The sequence below is a fragment of the Pantherophis guttatus genome, chromosome 14, assembly GCF_059756535.1.
Source record: "Pantherophis guttatus breed Tessera chromosome 14, ASM5975653v1, whole genome shotgun sequence".
Taxonomy (NCBI): Eukaryota; Metazoa; Chordata; class Lepidosauria; order Squamata; family Colubridae; genus Pantherophis; species Pantherophis guttatus.
This window is the reverse complement of record NC_142076.1, coordinates 19,075,318-19,093,687: the sequence shown is the minus strand read 5'-3', so window position 1 is coordinate 19,093,687 and position 18,370 is coordinate 19,075,318. Positions and strand designations below refer to the sequence as shown.

At 44.8% G+C, this 18,370-nt stretch overlaps 1 protein-coding gene across 6 annotated transcripts in view; it reads right to left on the bottom strand.

The window, feature by feature from the left end:
* Positions 1-18,370, bottom strand: part of TNRC18 (trinucleotide repeat containing 18) — a 72,869-nt gene that overhangs the window by 41,459 nt on the left and 13,040 nt on the right. For all 6 annotated transcript variants that reach the window (XM_087878642.1, XM_087878646.1, XM_087878644.1 and 3 more), the window contains exons 3-4: positions 7,060-7,185; positions 4,801-6,618 (exon numbers count right to left, since the gene is read on the bottom strand). In XM_087878642.1, the coding sequence (XP_087734768.1) occupies positions 4,801-6,618; positions 7,060-7,185 (1,944 nt within the window). The remainder of the gene's footprint in view (positions 1-4,800; positions 6,619-7,059; positions 7,186-18,370) is intronic.

Genomic DNA, 18,370 nt, shown 5'->3' with positions numbered 1-18,370 from the left:
GCACCAAAGGTAACCCAGTGATTAACCAAATGCATCAATTAGAAAACTCGGAACCTAATTATTGACTTAAGCCTTGGCTTGATTTGCACCACATGCCACGCTGCCACAAATTTGGCAAACGTGTCGAATGCCTCCATCACCACGAGCTGCCAAATCACCAAACATAACCAGGATTAAAACCAAACCAGACTTTAGATGACCTGGTTAAACGTTTGGGAGTTGGTTTTCACGACTTAATAGCACGACTGCAGATGGTTCTCAACTTACAACCGTAATTGCCTGACTGAATTGTGGTTGTAAGTCCAGGACATCTTGTACACCCTTTTGAGAAGAAAGCTAGCTGGAGCTGAGATCCTAGAGATAATTCAACAGGGGAACGCAAGATGGATATGTGAGCGAGAGGAGCAGAATTTAAAATGTGATAAACAAATAAAATACATATTGGTTCCCAAGTTGAGTTTGGAACCCTTTTCAAGAGCCACCCTTGGATACAAATATTATTATTTTCCATCCAAGGCTGAAGTTCATCTCATTTTAGGGGACGCGGCGGCTCAGTGGCTAAGATGCTGAGCGTGTCGATCGGAAGGTCGGCAGTTCAGCGGTTCGAATCCCTAGCGCTGCGTAACGGGGTGAGCTCCCGTGACTTGTCCCAGCTTCTGCCAACCTAGCAGTTCGAAAGCACGTAAAAAATGCAAGTAGAAAAATAGGCACCACCTTTGGTGGGAAGGGAACAGCATTCCATGCGCCTTTGGCGTTGAGTCATGCCGGCCACATGACCATGGAATAGTCATCAGACAGCGCTGGCTCTTCGGCTTTGAAATGGAGATGAGCACTGCCCCCTAGAGTCGGGAACAACTAGCACATATGTGCGAGGGGAACCTTTACTTAAATGCCATGTCCAGGGACCCCAATACATCGGCAGCTTTTCTAATAGATTATACCAAATTAAAAACGGGGAATGCTCTCCGTAAAACAAAACCATCTTAATTTCCAATAATCTTCTGCTTGCTCTCTCTCTCACACCTCCAATCAGTTTTCACAAAAAATTAAAAATGGATTTTGAAAATGATTCGTTGACCCTTCTAGAAAAAAAAGGCAGGGGAATAACATAGGAGGACTGGTAACTTTTTTGGGGGTGGGTGGGTACAGATAATATAATGAGGACCCATCATCTCACCTTCTAACCAATGAATCGATCTATCTCCACCCTCTCTAAAAAGGCCAGCCCCGTCTGCCATTTTGTGAGAGCGCCCACGACACACTCTTGAAATGCCAAATCGGTTGAAAAACAGACTGACTACAGTGAAGCAAAAAAAAAAAAAAAGCAAATTGCAAATAAAATGTGGATGGAAATACACTGCAGACATTAGCAGAACCACACATGACCCGCTGATAAATTTAACTGGGGGGGGGGAAGGAACTTGGATGGCCATTACAGTGACTCACTCTAACAAAATGTTCCTCAAGTTATTCCCACAGAGCTAAGTGGTGTCTGTGAGCTTGATTTATTTATCTTTATCTTGGTGTTTTTTAAAAAAAAGGGGGGGGCTTGGCAAATACATACCGAGAGGCCAAGCGTAGAAGTCAAGGCTCAGCAGTCTGAAGTTGCCAGCTACCAAAATGAACACAGAGGGAGAATTCATACCCTAAAACAAGAGGTCTATGGAGATTCTCAATCCATCCAAGGTCAAGCTCTTTTTTCAAGAGGCAACTGGAATTTCTTGATTTTTCCTTCAAGACGGTTTGCTTCCCATCCCGAGAAGTTTCTTCAGCACAGAGAGAGGGCTAACGACCAGATGACTGCAAGGAATATAAATCCTTCCATCTTCCACCATTCACTCAGAACTGAAGAAGCTTCTTGGATGAGAAGCGAAATGTTTTTTCTGGATGCCCAAAAGGCTTTTGATAACCTAAACTGGCAATTCATGATTAGGCAAATTAGACACAGGAGAAGCGAAATGTCTTCAAGGAAAAATAAAGTTGCCTCTTGCAAAAGCACCTATAGGACACCTAAGACGAGACCCATGTTCATTCTTTCGCCACTCCTTTTTAGTTGTTCATCTTTCCGTTTCCTCCACCCATGTCCTCCAGAGGTTCTCTACCACAGTTCCCTGGCATTATGGGAACTGTAGTCCAAATAATTGGAAGGCTCCAAGACTATGGAGAGCTATAATTTGGGGATTAGGAAAGTCAACCCAACCTTCCTTCGTCTTTAATCGGCAATATTTCACGATTTCAAAGAATGCTCAGCTGAAATCTCAACCGAAGTTGTGTTAAGACCCTTTGGAGCAGGCTACCACAATCTTAGAAAAATCCTACAATTTTTGTTTGGCCATCAAATCGTGGCAGAAAAAGAATAGATCATTGAATGACTTATCTCCACAATCAGTAGTCTTCCCATTTAATTTTATCTAACCAGACCTGATCTGGAGCTTAATTTTGGCTTTCCAAGATCACCCTAAAAACCAACAGAAAGATCTACTGGATTTCACACCAGGGATAATCCAGAACCATGAGGTTCTCCATCACGAACAGCTGCCCATCTCCACCTCACTCAATCCTCCTCATTCAAAATGGCCATTTCTCCCTTTTTTTTGCATTTAATCACATCCCGAATTTTAATTATAACGTGTCCGTCGTACGCAGCTACACCCGTCTCCCCCTTGCAATCATTCACGCCACACAAAATGCTGGGCTGTGGCTCAAAACGCTGACGTTGGGTGTTGTTTTGTTTTGTTTTTAAAAAGCTTAGATTCTCTTTCAAATCAAAAGCAGCTTAGTTAGAAAGGAGCGCTTGGCATCTTGCATAAACAAACCTGAGAATGAAATGCCAGTGATTTACTTTGGTCTGTGAAGGTCTGTCACATACATCCAAGCTCAAAAACGTTCAGCCGACCAACATTTATCCCTAAAAGCAGCAGAGAAGAAACCGTCTACCATTTTTAAAAAAATCTCTTCCTTCCTCATTCATTTTCCCCCCACTTCTGGTCAACTGTAAATCCTACAGACCGAATCATTTCTCCCACCACACCCCACCCCGTTTTCATTGATTTTAAGCCGTTTTAGCAAAAGCGTGGTAGAACAGTGCTTTTTTTAAAAAATAAAATGAACAATAGTGACAGTGACCACCAGCTTGGAGTAGATCGAAGAAATCCACACTCAAAATGAACATTGCTCAGTGGTGTCCTCCATAAACACCAGACTACAATTCTCCACTAAGATTCAAGGAGGTTATTCTTCATCTATTTGATGTCTTTGCGTATTGGGGCTGTTTTTTTAATACCGTGCATTAATTTTGTGCACAAAACACAGCAGTGCAACAGTGACACCCTATGGCATAGCCAATGCATTTCCTCATAGACGTGGTTCCTTCGGGGGGGGGGAAATGGAAGCTTGCATAAAAGCATGAAGCTCCTTCAACCTTACCAACATTGTTGACCCTGAAATCTGGTGGCAAATAGATATGCAACCACGTCCTTCCTTTAACCATGAAAACAAGGCTAACATCGAGAATTCACTAAGCACAAAGTTCTTCTGTGAATGAAGGCAAATCTACGTGTCCCAAGATAATGTTACAGGATCCAATCCAAGTCGGTCACTGGTGTTGTGGCCCGCCAGCGGCCAGCTGATCTGGCAGAAGATTCGGACAGTGAGGAAGTTGGGGAGGAACCTGGGCCAGTCCTGGAGTCTGGGGAAGGCTCTAATGAGTGCTCTACGTCAGAGGCAGAGATGGGGCCAAGGCCGTCTGACAGTTGTCAGCTGCCTTCGGAGTCGGACATCAGTGAGGATGTAAAGCCACAGGTGGACAGTGAATGGCCCCTCCCATAGGGAATAAAGAGGAGCGAAGGGGAGGGGAGTTTGCAGGAGAAAATTAGTTCATTTGGGTGAAGATCTGTTCCTGCAGTCTTGCCAAGTATTGTCGGTTACAGTGTGGAGTCTGAAAGATATCGGCCTGGCCACTCTCCAAGCTTGATAAAGGTCGGTAATTGTGAACTATTCTTGAAAGACAGTGGGAAAGGAAAGACTTTGCTGGAGAGGAATTCACTGTAAATTAAATAAAAAGGGTTTATCGGGGCGAGGACTCGGCTTCGTACTGCTGAAGAAGCCTAGGCCAGAACAACTGGGACCAGAGATTCACTCTTCCAAACTTTTGGACTCTTACTGGAGTCCATCCTCAGGAAACTTCTGTCTCCCAGAATGTTTGCTGTGGGTTATTCTATATTCTATTCTAGCTGGCCATCAGCACCCTAATCAATAAATAAAAAGCCACACTCAACCAGGCACCACATAAATACTACGCATAGAATAGCCCCCACACACACCTTCTGGCTAGAGGGAAGTTCACGGAGGATGGGCTCCAGCACGAGTCCAAAAGCTTGGAAAACTAAACCTCTGGGTCGGTCCTGGTGACCAACCCAGATTGGATCCTGCAACAAAGTTCTTTAAAACTTCAGGTCTTTTCAAGTCTCTTTCTCTCTCCTTCGGTATTACCATAATAATCAACACCATAAACAACCGCTTTCCTCAAAGGTCACCCTCCTGTGTTGTCCACTCCAACTTTCTTGTCCAAACTTTCCAAAAGGTACTAACAATTTGGAGAATTACCACAGCTGATTGGAGAATTCCCACAGCTGATTCCAAGATCTCCTACCTCCATCTGCATCTAGCCAACTTTCTCAGCTCAGGAGTGAACCTACATCTACCAGAACTTCAATTCCCAGAATTCCCCAATCAATACGGCCAATCCAGGAGTTGCAACTGTCCCATCCAGAGCTGGATGCTTCCCTGCCCACAGCCTACCTTTAACATTACTCAAGGAGCGGTCGCGGTCCATGAGCCCCAGCTTGCTGCCACTGCTGCTGTCCTTCTGACGGGCCACCGCCACCGCGATGCCAACGGGGAGATGTCTAACTTCCACCTCTCCTTGAGATCCAATGCTCTCTCGTCCAAAAGACTTGGCACTTTCGGGTCGTTCTGGTTCCTTCTTCAGCTGCTTGCCAGCTTGGTGGGACAACAGCTGCTGGAGCTTGGGTGAAGACTGTTGACCAGGGTCCAACTTCATGTTGCCCAGACCCCCAAAAGGACTTTTCTTGCCACCCCCCTGCCGTGCGGATGCCTCCTTAGCAAAGCTCCCGCTGTACTTGATGAGACTTTGCATGGCAGATCCTTCCCCATGCGTGGGAGCGTGGAGGCTGTCTGCCACGCTCCGGCCTCCTACCACGGAGGACCTCTGCAGGTTGCTGGGTTCCAGGTAGGTTTTCTTGACCTCCTCCTCCACCCGGTTGGCATGGTTGTGTTGGGCAGCCAAAACAGCCATCTGGGTGGTGGCAAAATTGCCCATTTCAAAAGGCTTCCATTTTTGTTCAGGAGGCTTCAGCTGTTGGCTGGGATCTAAATGCTGGCGGGAGGAAGAGGATAAGGAAGAAGAGGAGGAAGAAGAAGAGGTGTCCAAAGTGCCATAGATCTTCACTGCTTCTTTGCAGCCGGGTCTTTGAAAACGGTCCCGCTCGCAGGAGCGATGTTCTGCCTCCAAGCCAGCTTTGGGCAAGTCCTTCAAAGGGAGGTACTCCCTGTTTTCGGGGGAGTTCAACCTTGGCCTGTTCAAGAAGGTTTCTGAAGCCCCCTGTTTCTTCAAGACCATGGAGTTGGCCCTGATCACCGAATTTTTCTCCCGCAGGATCTCCATCCGCTTGGCATCTGCATGGATGGAGAACTCCTGAGCCAAAAGGTTGCGAGAAGCATCCGTCAGACACCTCTCGGGGACCGCCTGCAAGACCCCAACTCGGGTGGCAGTAGGAACCTCCTTCTCCTTCAGTTTGGTGTTGTCCCGGGCTTGGGAGGCAATCTGAATGGGGCCGTTTCTCTCGTCGTAGGCCTCGAGGGAAGGCACGAAGGTGGGCGCGATGACCTTGTGTTCCCTCCCGGACTCCTTGGCCAAGGGGAAGATGGTGTACATGTTGGGATGGATAGGCTGGGGAGGGAAGGCCGAGGGCGGGGGGAGCTTCCCTGGTTGAGCTGGAGAAGGACAGCTGCAGGCCACGTGCAAGGCGGCAACCGAACTCATGGCGGAGTCGACTTTCTTTATTCGATCGGAGTAGACGTAAGGAGGAGGCCTCACATTCTCATCGTGTCTGCTGAGGTCCTTGGGACAGCGGTCCAGCTCGGAGCCCTGGGCGCTTCCGGTCATGTTGCAGTTGCTGAGTGAAGAGGTCTGAAGTGGGTGTTTGGACTTTGGTTCTCCGCTGAAGACCCCCCGATTGGACAAGTGTTCCGCCAGGAAGGGAGACAAGCGTTCCCCAACCTTAACGGACTTTTCAAATCCGTTCGTTTTCCTCTCGGTCTCAGGCTTGGTGTCCTGGGTGAGGTCCACCACGCTGTGAGGCCGGGACTCCTCACGTAGCTTGGCCTCCTTCTTGGCCAGGGACAAGGAGAGGTCGCTTCTGTAAGAGCGGTCCTTCCCGCCGAGGTCTTTGGGGCCGTCCTTGGAGGTCCTGTGTGGATGCCCAAAGTCCTTTTCGTGGAGCAGGGCGCTGGAGGCAGGGTTGGGGGCTGCCCTGGATGGGGTGGCCTGGGCGTGCAAGGCAGCTTGTCCTGCGTGCCCAGCAAGGTAAAATCCATCTGTAAATCAAAGGGAGGGGGGGACAGCAGATTGAGGTCAATTCTCTTTGGTCACGCAAATCCAAGTGTACAAAACATTTCAAGGATGACGTGTGCTGACCCTAAAACATCCCAACTCATCCCTACTTTACCAACCTACCAGATGTTTTTTGACCTTGGAACAGATGGTTTCAACCTCTAAGTTGCAGCTAAAATGGCAAAGAAGGAAGGAAGGAAGGAAGGAAGGAAGGAGATGGAAATGAGAAGAGGGAGGGAGGGTGGAGATGGAAATGAGAAAAGGGAGGAAGGAAGGAGATGGAAATGAGAAGAGGAAGGGAGGGATGGAGGAAGGGAGGGAGGGGATGGAAATGAGAAGGAGGGAGGGAGGGAGGGAGGGAGGAAGGAAGGAAGGAAGGAAGGAAGGAAGGAAGGAAGGAAGGAAGGAAGGAAGGACGGACTAACCTTTTGGGGTCTCGAAGAGGCTGTGCTGACTCAGCTGAGCAAGTAAGGGATTCCCTGTGCTGTGGGGTTCCAGGTGACTCAAAGGAATGTATGAGGGGTAGAGACCACTCGGCAGGTGGGAAAAACCTGAAACAGAAGAAAAATTCACAGGTCAGTTCAGGATTCAACAACACGCCCCTCCCCCTCCCACACACACCATGTTGCTTTCTCCCTGCCCTTTTCCTTCCCCTCCCCCTCTAATTTCTTCCTTTTTTCCCCCCCCCTTTGCTTTTTTGTATTTTCTTTCTACTAAAGCTCCATTAAGAAAGAAGCCAGAGTTGGGCTGTTCAACTTTCCTTCTGATCCTGCCTTCTCCCCCTCCCTCCCTTCCCTCCATTTGTTTTGTCAGAAATATAAGGGGCCAAAAAAATAAAATAAAAAAGGATGGAAATGATGGCCGTTAGCAACGTCATCCCTCTAAAACCCCAACATTTCTGAAAGCGGCCGAGGAACGGAGACTGAACATTCGGCTTCCTCAATTCCTTCCGCCTTTTGTACTTGGAAGCCACCGAAGGGAAGTCCAAAGCCCAACGTCCTACTTCTTGATCGATTCCCAACCCCAGGCACCAGCTGACACACCCCCAGCCCTCCCCGGTTCAGGAAATGAGTCTGCAGGTGCTCGCCATTTCCATCCGGCAGGGCATTAGGGGCTCGGGAACCCTTGAATTCGAGACGGACTCTCCCACGGCGGGCTTAGTGATCAGAGTCACAGGCGAGGAAGTCAACCAGAGGAGGAAGAGCGGGACACGCCTTTGGGTCTTGATAAGAGAAGACCTTCAGCCCGGCCGAGTTGTGGTCTCGCAACCCAACCCGCAAGGAATAGGGTGTCCGGAAGACAACCCTTATGCAATTCAGAGAAGGGGGAACTTTCACTGAGCGGCTGTTTCGAAAACCCACAATTCCTTTGCAATCAAAGGAATAGAGAACAAAAAGGGGAAGGGGAACCCAATGCAAAAAAAAGTAAAAAAAAAATTAACATTATTCAACAACAACAGAGCATTGGTGGCGCAGCAGACTAAAGTGCTGTTAAGTAACACCAGCTGCCTGCAATTACTGCGAGTTCAAATCTCACCAGGCTCAAGGTTTGACTCAGCCTTCCATCCTTTCGAGGTAGGTAAAATGAGGACCTGGATTGTGGGGGCAATAAACTGACTTTGTATAAAAAAGAACACCGCTTAGGGGTGGCCGAAAGCTCTACTAAGCAGGTATATACAAAAGTATGAAGGCTATTGCTTAATGCATTGTAAGCCGCCCTGCGTCTCCGGAGAAGGGTGGCATATAAATCGAATCAAGAAAGAAAGAAAGGAAGGAAGGAAGGAAGGAAGGAAGGAAGGAAGGAAGGAAGGAAGGAAGGAAGGAAGGAAGGAAGGAAGGAAGGAAGGAGAAAGAAAGAAAGAAAGAAAGAAAGAAAGAAAGAAAGAAAGAAAGAAAGAAAGAAAGAACAAAATGAAAGTCCCCCGAGTGAAGGCATCAGCTGAGTTTTAGTCTGGATGACCCTTGGTGAGTTCTAGTCCCATTTTAGGTCTGAGAGCCAGCTGAGTGACTCTGGGCCAATGACCAGGAGATGGGGGAATTCTAGTCTAACCCTTAGATTTGAAAGACGAAGAGTTTTAGGGATGCTCTCCACCTTGAGTTTATTTATAGCAATAAACTTATTTTATAAAAGTAAACGAAAACACAAGATTTTTGTGAACTACCAAAGCAAGAGTTAGCAAATCAGCTGGCCAAAATCTCTGCAGATCAAGATTTAGAATATGGTCTCTAAATGTGGTGGAAGGGCTTCCTCCGGCCAAAAAAAAAAAGAAAGAAAATTCAACTTTTCTTCTGCAAACAACAAGGATGCCAACGCATGTTTGTAAGATCAGAGGTGTCCCATTTTGGCCACTTTAAGACCTGTGGACTTCAATTCCCAGAATTCCCCAGCCAGGAATTCTGGGAGTTGAAATCCACAGGTCTTAAAAGTAGCTAAGGTTGCACAGGCCTGTTGTAGCTGGAAAAGCAGCGTTCCCAAATTTTCTCCTGTGTCGTGCAACACCACAACGAACCCTCAAAAGGGACACGTCTACTCCAGTTGTATCATCCTTTCTCTATAGTAGTAGATCTGACTTTCCGTGCTCCCAGGACACCCCAAGGGAGGAACCAGGAAGCAATTATTCCACACGCAAAACTGTCAGGAACCAGGGTGGCTTCACAGGATGAACAAATGTTTGATAGACACACAACCTGACCACGAGCTCCATTTCCTCGGTCATCCCTCCAACTCAAAACCACCCATAAGAGAACTTTGGAAAGGAATTCTCAAGCATACTGTGAAGACCCAAAGGTGCTTTTTCAAGAGTTCAGCTGGACTTTCTGGTTTTTCTTTGAAGACGTTTCACTTCTCATCCAAAGACGCTTCTTCAGCTCTTGGATGAAGAGCTGAAGAAGCTTGTAGGATGAGAAGTGAAACGTCTTCAAAGAAAAACCAGAAAGTCCAATTGAACTCTTGAAAAAGCATCTTTGGAACAACCATGACCTGGATGATGGAGAATCTCCATGGACCTTGAAGAAGTTCTGAAGAAGGTTCTTGGATGAGAAGCGAAACATTGTCAAAGAAAAACCAGAATGTCCAGAAAGGCTTTCTTTTCATTTTTACGTAATTTTGTTATTTTGCCCTCTCTGCCCTTCCTTTTACTTCTGGTCTTTTATATATATATATATCTTGTTTTTCGTGTTTTGAATAATTTGAAAAACACCCAGAGGCTCTGGGGTCTGGTGGCATTGTCATTTAAATAATAATAACAACAGGAAAGAGTCACACAACGGGTCCTCCTCCTTGTCAGCTCATGATTGGGTAGCAGCTCTTTGAAAAGTTGAAAAGTCCGCTTCTAAAGTAAAAAATAAGCTTCTAGTCCTTATTGGCTCTACAAAGTAAAGATTCCATACAGCATCCTAGCTAATCAGAATCACTGGGAGTTTGAGTGGCATATACATTTAGTCTATTGTCAGCTTATGATTGGGTAGCAGCTCTTTGAAAAGTTTAGCCTCCACCTCTAAAGGAAAAATTAAGCTTCTAGTCCTTATGGCCAGCCTATAAAGTGAAGATTCCATACAGCATCCTAGCTAATCAGAATCACTGGGAGTTTGAGTGGCATATACGTTTAATCTATTATTAGGGCTGGTTTGCACAGACAGCCAGATATATTTTGACTGGGATCTGACATTTTTGTCTACCTCTCCAGCCCTTCCCAAGGGCTGTGAGATAAGCAGATGTTGTTTAATAACATGAAATGCCGCAGGGTGATTATGAGGATGACTAATCAGCCAGCACGCCCGTTAAACAAAAACTCTTTCGGAAAAATAAAAAATAAAATAAAATGAAAGGTAAACCGTCATACGTTGGCACAGAAGTCTTAACCTTTGGGGTCGCCAAGCTCTTGGAACACCAGCTGAAACCTCCTCAGAAAAATTAAATTAATTTAAATATACCGATACAGGAAGGAAGCCAGTTGGACTGAAATACAGTTATGGAAATATTTTTTTAAAAAAATCGCAGTAATGACATCCGGTGATTTATTCGCCCATCAAACCAATAACAGGACAAGCTAGATTTCAAGGAAAGGTTAAGGATAACCAAGGGGTTTATTTTTCCCCACCCCAAATTTTAAAGCCCCTCCTGGACTGTCTCTAAGCCGAGTGCTACATGGTACCAAGCTTAAGCCCTCCCCACCTCTCTCTGGCTTAGCCAATCCGTATCCTTTGCCCGCCCCCCCCCCCCCGTGCCCCCATCTCCATCTGGCCTACCTCGCAAGATCCAGGTAAGCAATTACCACCTTCGTGTATATACGGTAATATGCTCCCTGTGCTCCTCTTTGGAGAAAGGGCAAGATGTAAACACAATAAAGGTAATTGCTTAATTGCTTAATCATTTTAAACCCAGAAGAGTTAATCGGCTAAAAGACGTCTTTAAGCAGTTGGCAAGGCTGGTGAATGGGTGAAGACTGGAGTGTGAGAAGGGGGAGAGAGAGAGAACAAGAGAGAGAGTAAGAGAAAGAGAGAAAGGAAGAAAGGGAATGATAGAGAAAACAAGAGGAGAAAAAATGAGAGAGAGAGAGAGAGAGAACAAGAGAGAGAGAATGAGAAAGAAAGAGAACAAGAAAGAAAAGAAAGAAAAAGAGAATGAGAAATAAAAAGAGAGAACAAGAAAGAGAACGAGAAAGGGAACAAGAGAGAAAACGAGGAGAAAGAAAGAGAGAGAGAAGAACAAGAGAGAGAGAAAGAAAGAGAGAACGAGAATGAGAAAGAAAGAGAACAAGAAAGAAAAAGAGAGAAAGAATGAGAAATAAAGAGAGAGAGAACAAGAAAGGGAACAAGAGAGAAAACAAGCCAAAGAAAGAGAATGAGAAAGAGAGAGAAGAACAAGAGAGAGAGAAAGAGAACGAGAACGAGAATGAGAAAGAAAGAGAACAAGAAAGAAAGAAGAGAGAAAGAATGAGAACTAAAGAGAGAGAGAGAATAAGAAAGAGAACAAGAAAGGGAACGAGAGAGAAAACAAGAGGAGAAAGAAAGAGAGAGAACAAGAGAACGAGAATGAGAAAGAAAAAGAAAGAGAAGAAAGAAAAAGAGAGAGAATGAGAAATAGAGAGAACAAGAAAGAAAGAAAGAAAGAAAGAAAGAAAGAAAGAAAGAACGAGAGAGAAAATAAGAGAAAGAGAGAGAGAGAGAAAGAGAGAGCGAGATTCACATGAGGGGCCTTCTGACTTGCAACTTCGGATTCAGCCCTCAGCTCCCTTCTCCTCCCCACCCCAAATTTGCTCTTCATCTACGTTTACAATCTAGTCAAGATCTCCAGGAACCCATCAGATCTTCCATTCAGCCATTCCCCGGCCCCCCCAAAAGCTCCGGTTGATGGACCTGGCAAGGTTTCGCGCCGGATGTCAAGCCATTCAATGCCAGGGTTTCTCTCTCTCTCCAGGTCGCCCACGGCTGAGTTTCCACCACACGCACCTCCTTTGCATTCAAGGTGGGAACCCAGCCAAAGAGAGCCCGAGTGAGTGACAAAACAGCCACACCCACCTCTGAAGGTGTCCCCGCTTTCATTAAAAGACAAGTTGCAATGGAGACAAACCTTACTTAAGTTATTCCGGGAAGGTTGAGCAAGAACTGATGCAATGGGAAATTCCCCATTTGCAATCAGAAAACGCCAGCAGCCACCCATCTGCTCTCCACAGACCGAGCTTGCCAAATTTATCCTCCACAAACATCCAAAATCTTCGTAGCCAAAAAAAAAAAAAAAATGGGAAACCGCATCGCCGCCTTCTCCAGGAGATGGTGAAGGCAACCCACTGGGCGACGCTTCCTTCGCTCCGAAAGCAAAAAAGCGGAGAAGGCGTTGGGAGATCCCCTTCCAAGAAGTCCTCTTCAAACTTCTCCTCCCTCCTGGTGACCGAGGAATGGATTCGGATCACGGGGGGGGGGGGGGTGTCTGGTTCTCTTGGTTGGAAAACGAGCGTCTTAAAATGAGACGCTGAAGCCCATGTGGAGAACTGTCTGGAGAACCTTTGGCCACTTGAAGAGGTGTGGACTTCAACTTCCAGAATTCCCCAGACAGTTTCGCTGGCCGGGGAATTCTTCTGGGAAGTTGAATTCCGCAATCTTCAAGTGGCCAAAGGTTCAGACAAATTGGTCTAGATAAGCTTAAGGATCGAATTAATTCTAGACTGATATTACATGAAATGAACAATTTCCTTCCCTCCTTCCTTCTCAACTTCCTTCCTTTCCTTTCTTTCTCCCTTCCTTCCTTCTCAACTTCCTTCCTTTCCTTCCTTCCTTTCTCCCTTCCTTCCTTCTTTTCCTTCCTTCCTTCTTACTCTTTTCCTTTCTTCCTTTCTCCCTCCCTCTCTTCCTTCTTTTCCTTCCTTCTCTTTTCCTTCTTCCTTTCTCCCTTCCTTCTTTTCCTTCCTTCTTACTCTTTTCCTTTCTTCCTTTCTCCCTCCCTCCCTTCCTTCTTTTCCTTCCTTCCTTCTCTTTCCTTTCCTTCCTTCTCTTTTCCTTCCTTCCTTCTCTTTCCTTCCTTCTCTTTTCCTTCTTCCTTTCTCCCTCCCTTCCTCCCTTCTTTTCCTTCCTTCCTTCTCTTTCCCTTCCTTCCTTCTCTTTTCCTTCCTTCCTTCTTTTCCTTCCTTCCTTCTCTTTCCTTCCTTCTCTTTTCCTTCTTCCTTTCTCCCTTCCTTCTTTCTTTTCCTTCCTTCTTACTCTTTTCCTTCCTTCCTTCCTTCCTCCCTCCCTCCCTTCCTTCCTTCTCTTTCCCTTCCTTCCTTCTCTTTTCCTTCCTTATTTTCCTTCCTTCCTTCTCTTTCTTTTGTTTTTTTAATTTGATTTATATGCCGCCCTTCTCCGGAGACTCAGGGCGGCTTACAATGCGTTAAGCAATAGCCTTCATACTTTTGTATATTTTATACAAAGTCAGCTTATTGCCCCCACAAACTGGGTCCTCAATTTACCTACCTTAGAAAGGATGGAAGGCTGAGTCAACCTTGAGCCTGGTGAGATTCGAACTTTCTAATTGCAGACAGCTGGAGTTAAATTTCAATGCATTAGTCTGCTGAGCTATCCAAGCTCCTGGATTTCCCTTCCTTCCTTCTCTTTTCCTTCCTTCCTTCCTTCCTTCCTTCCTTCCTTCCTTCCTTCCTTCCTTCCTTCCTTTTTACTCTTTTCCTTCCTTCCTTCCTTCCATTTTAATCCCTACCACTGTAGGCAGACCTTTTTCTGTATAACCACAATGTGTTTGTTTGTTCGTGTGTCTGTCTGGTAGCTGTTTGCGCTGCCTTATTAAAAATAATTTTTTAAAAACATTACACACTCAGATTAAAAAAGGAAAACAAAGCTCTCGCCTGCAAACTTCCTGCGAGAGACTGTACCAAACCAACAGAAGTCTTTTTGCAGTCTTTCAAGACTCAACCAACCCCACAATGTCTTTCTACTTGGGTAGCTGAAAATAATCCAGACACCATCTTGCCACTCACTACAGCTCTTAAGAGTTTAAACCTTCTTCTCCTCCTCCTCCACCGAGATTACGCTCCAGGATGGTTTCCCAGTGAGCGGAGGAAGAGCAGAGGCCTTCAGAATAATATGCAAAGGTTTTTCTGCTCTGGTCCATTGCCAGGGTTAGATTTTTGGGGACCTTGGCAGAGAAGGTTATGTCCTCTTCCCACCATCTAACCATCTTCTCAAGGCCAAGGACGGTTTAGCTGAAGGACAGAAAGGAACCAGCTGCACCATGGGAAAAAAAAATATGTTTATTATATAGATTTAGCTGGAAAAATCTAGATTTGGCTTCGTTATCTTGGAAGAAATCATTCCATGCTCTCCGGTTCCAGCAGAAAATTCTTACTACTACCTTTCTCCTAGTAGTTCTTCAAGAGCCCCAACAAGTCATTTGCGTTTTATTTTGTCATTGTTTGCCATCTGCAAAAATTCACCACATACGGGTAATCCTCTAATCCTCGGCTTTCAAGAGTTCGTTTAGTGACCATTTGAAGTTACGCCGGCACTGGGAAAAAAACTGACGTATGACCCTTTTTCACACTTATGACCTTTGCAGCCTCCCCCAGAGTCACGTGATCAAAATTCGGATGCTTGTTTCACATTTATGACGGTGGTAGTTTCCCCGGGTTACTTTTTGTGACCTTCTAACAACAAGCCAAGTCAATGGGGAAGCCAGATTCATTTAACAACCGTGTTACCGACTTCACTTAACAACTGTGGCACGAAAGCTCGCGACGTGCGGCAAAACTCACTTAACAAATGTTTCACTTAGCAACACAAAGTTTGGGCTCAATTCTGGCCATAACTCGAAAACTCCCTGTATGATCTTTTCTATGGATAAAACAATCAGTTTCGCCCTCTCTAATTCTTTTTCTTTCTTTCTTTCTTTCTTTCTTTCTTTCTTTCTTTCTTTCTTTCTTTCTTTCTTTCTTTCTTTCTTTCTTTCTTTCTTTCTTTCTTTCTTTCTTTCTTTCTTTCTTTCTTTCTTTCTTTCTTTCTCTTTCCTTCCTTCCTTCCTTCCTTTTTCCTTTCCTTTCCTTTCTTTTCCTTTCCTTTTTTTCTTTCTGCCGTGGGAAATAATGTACATTTCAGTTTCTACCTATGAATCTTTATAAATGGTCACCATTTATATTAACCCAAGTTACAATTTATTTATAATGAGAGGCCTGTTTTCCCACACCCTAATTTCACCCTAGTGAATTTGCATGAGGTCTAAATGGGAAGAGGATATGCAGGTGGATATATTCAGCCTTACACCTTCACTCGGGCCTTATCTCGTTCTGCAAACCACATCCTGCCAAGCCCAAACCATATTATGACGGGGCAAAGCACAAAGCAAACCCTTGACATGTGGACTAGCACCTTGCTCAATCACCTCCATAAGGCTGGGCCAGGAGCAGAGGTCTAGCTACAAGCTAAGGCAGATTTCTCTCTCTCTCTCTCTCATTCTCATTCTCTCTCTCTTATATTCTCTCCCCCTCTCTCTCCCTCCCCATCTCTCTCCTTCGTTCTCTCTCTCGTTCTTTCTCATTCTCGTTCTCTCTCTCTCTCTCTCGTGTTCTCTCTCTTGTTCTTTCATTCTCATTCTCTCTCTCTCATGTTCTCTCTCGTTGTTCTCTCATTCTCGTTCTATCTCTCTCTCATGTTCTCTTTCTCTCTCATTCTCTCTCTCATGTTCTCTCTCTCCCTCGTCTCTTTTGTTCTCTCATTCTCATTCTCTCTCTCGTTCCCTTTCTCATTCTCTCTCTCGTGTTCTCTCTCTCCCTCCTCATCTCTCTCCCTCGTTCTCTCATTCTCATTCTCTCTCTCTCATGTTCTCTCTCGTTGTTCTCTCATTCTCATTCTATCTCTCTCTCATGTTCTCTCTCTCCCTCCCCGTCAATCTCCCTCGTTCTTTCTCTCTCTCTCTCTCATTCCCTTTCTCATTCTCTCTCTCGTGTTCTCTCTCCCTCGTCTCTCTCCCTCGTTCTCTCTCATTCTCATTCTCTCTCTCATGTTCTCTCTCTCCCTCTCCCTGTCTCTCTCCCTCATTCTCTCATTCTCGTTCTCTTTCATTCTCTCTCTCCCTCCCCATCCCTCCCCCTCGTTCTCTCTCTCTCATTCTCTCATTCTCATTCTCTCTCTCTCATGTTCTCTCTCGTTGTTCTCTCATTCTCGTTCTATCTCTCTCTCATGTTCTCTCTCCCTCCCCGTCAATCTCCCTCGTTCTTTCTCTCTCTCTCTCGTTCCCTTTCTCATTCTCTCTCTTGTGTTCTCTCTCTCCCTCGTCTCTCTCCCTCGTCTCTCTCCCTCGTTCTCTCTCATTCTCATTCTCTCTCTCATGTTCTCTCTCTCCCTCTCCCTCCCTGTCTCTCTCCCTCGTTCTCTCATTCTCGTTCTCTCATTCTCTCTCTCCCTCCCCATCCCCCCCCCTCGTTCTCTCTCTCTCATTCTCTCTCCCTCGTTCTCGTTTTCCCTCTCTCCCCCCCCATCTCCCTCTCTCTAAATTCCAACAGCCAGCTCAAGTTCTCCTGACATAAAGCATCGCCTGTTTTTCCACGGCCGTTTTTCATTTCTTGAAAAGTTAACATGAAGAATAAATACTGCCTTAGCAGAGCCCCAGAGTAACACAGCTCTTGTTTTTTCTGTTTTACTCCACCTCCATCCCTCATCAAATGAAATAACCCGGCTTCTAAGTTTAGCAACAAGGTTTACTTGGCCAAGCTGTTTGCAAGCCGTGGTTTAAAATAATTCAGTCCTCACAAGCGGGGCCATTGTATTATTCTAATTTTATTTTTTTTTTAAAGGGCGGCTGCTAGCTTTGATAGGCCGATCCAAAAGAAAGTGTATTTTCTCCCTATAAATAGCACATACATCATCAAGACAAGACGAGCAAGAAACCGAGGCAGGCTTTTTAAAAACCTTCGATCGTTTCAAATGCAAAAAAGAAAAAAGAACGAAAAGTCCATTCTAAAAGTGCAATATTTATAACACTGGCCTGCAATTAAAGACCAGGAAACACAGACCAAAGAACAATTGGCAGGAGAGGAAGTTTGAAACAAACAGATCAAAATTCTCCGACGGTCTAATATCCAAGGATATACACACTAACACACTGCTGAAATTCTGCAGGGCTGCAAAAGCCTCTCTTTTTTAATATATATATATATATATACATATACATATATATATATATATATATATATATACACACACACACACACACACACACACATATATATATACACACACATATATATATACACACACACATACACACACACACATATATATACACACACACACACACACACACACACACACACATATATATACACACACACACACACATATATATATATATACACACACACACATATATATACACACACACACACACACACACATATACACACACACACACACACACACACACACACACATATATATATATATATATATATTGCTTTGAAGTGCAACCGATTTAAATCCTCTGGCCTCATAAGGACTAGAAACCTAGCTTTCTTTCCCTTGTTTTAAGAAGCAGATCAGGCAGCCCAAAGCACAATGGATTACTGAGTGTTTCTCAAACCTTGGCCATTAGGAGATGGGTAGACTTTAACTCCCAGAATTCCCCAACCAGCTTTAAAGTAACCAAGATTGAGAAAACACTGGATTATACTCTCTCCCGCTTTCATCCCAGCACAATGAGGACGAGAAACAGGCTGTGTCGTTTGCGAGGAAAGGGCAAAATTCTGCATACCTTAACTTTTGAAAAAAATGTCAAGGAAGTTGCAGGAAATAAGGTGACAAGAAGATAGCCAACAGAAATTATTATTATTATTATTATTATTATTATTATTATTATTATTATTATTATTATTATTATTATATTCATTAAACATGAAACTCAGTCAACTGAACATTCAAAAATGCATCACAAATACCATTAACTGGTGCTAATGGTTGATGCGGGTTGCTGCCAGCGTCCTAGGTATCAACCAAGTACCTTCATTAAGTACCTTCATATTATTATTATTATTGTTGTTGTTGTTGTTGTTGTTGTTAATCTTTGGTGAGATTCACAGCCTTTGAGGCTGGTTAATAGCTTAGCAGCTCGAGTCCTAACCAAGGACCTAGGAACTGTTAAGGTATCGTCGGAGGATGTAAGCTGTTATTATTATTGTATTTTTGAATGTTCAGCTGACTGAGTTTCATGTTTAATGAATAAAGTAAATAATAATAATAATAGTGAGATCCATGGTGCTCT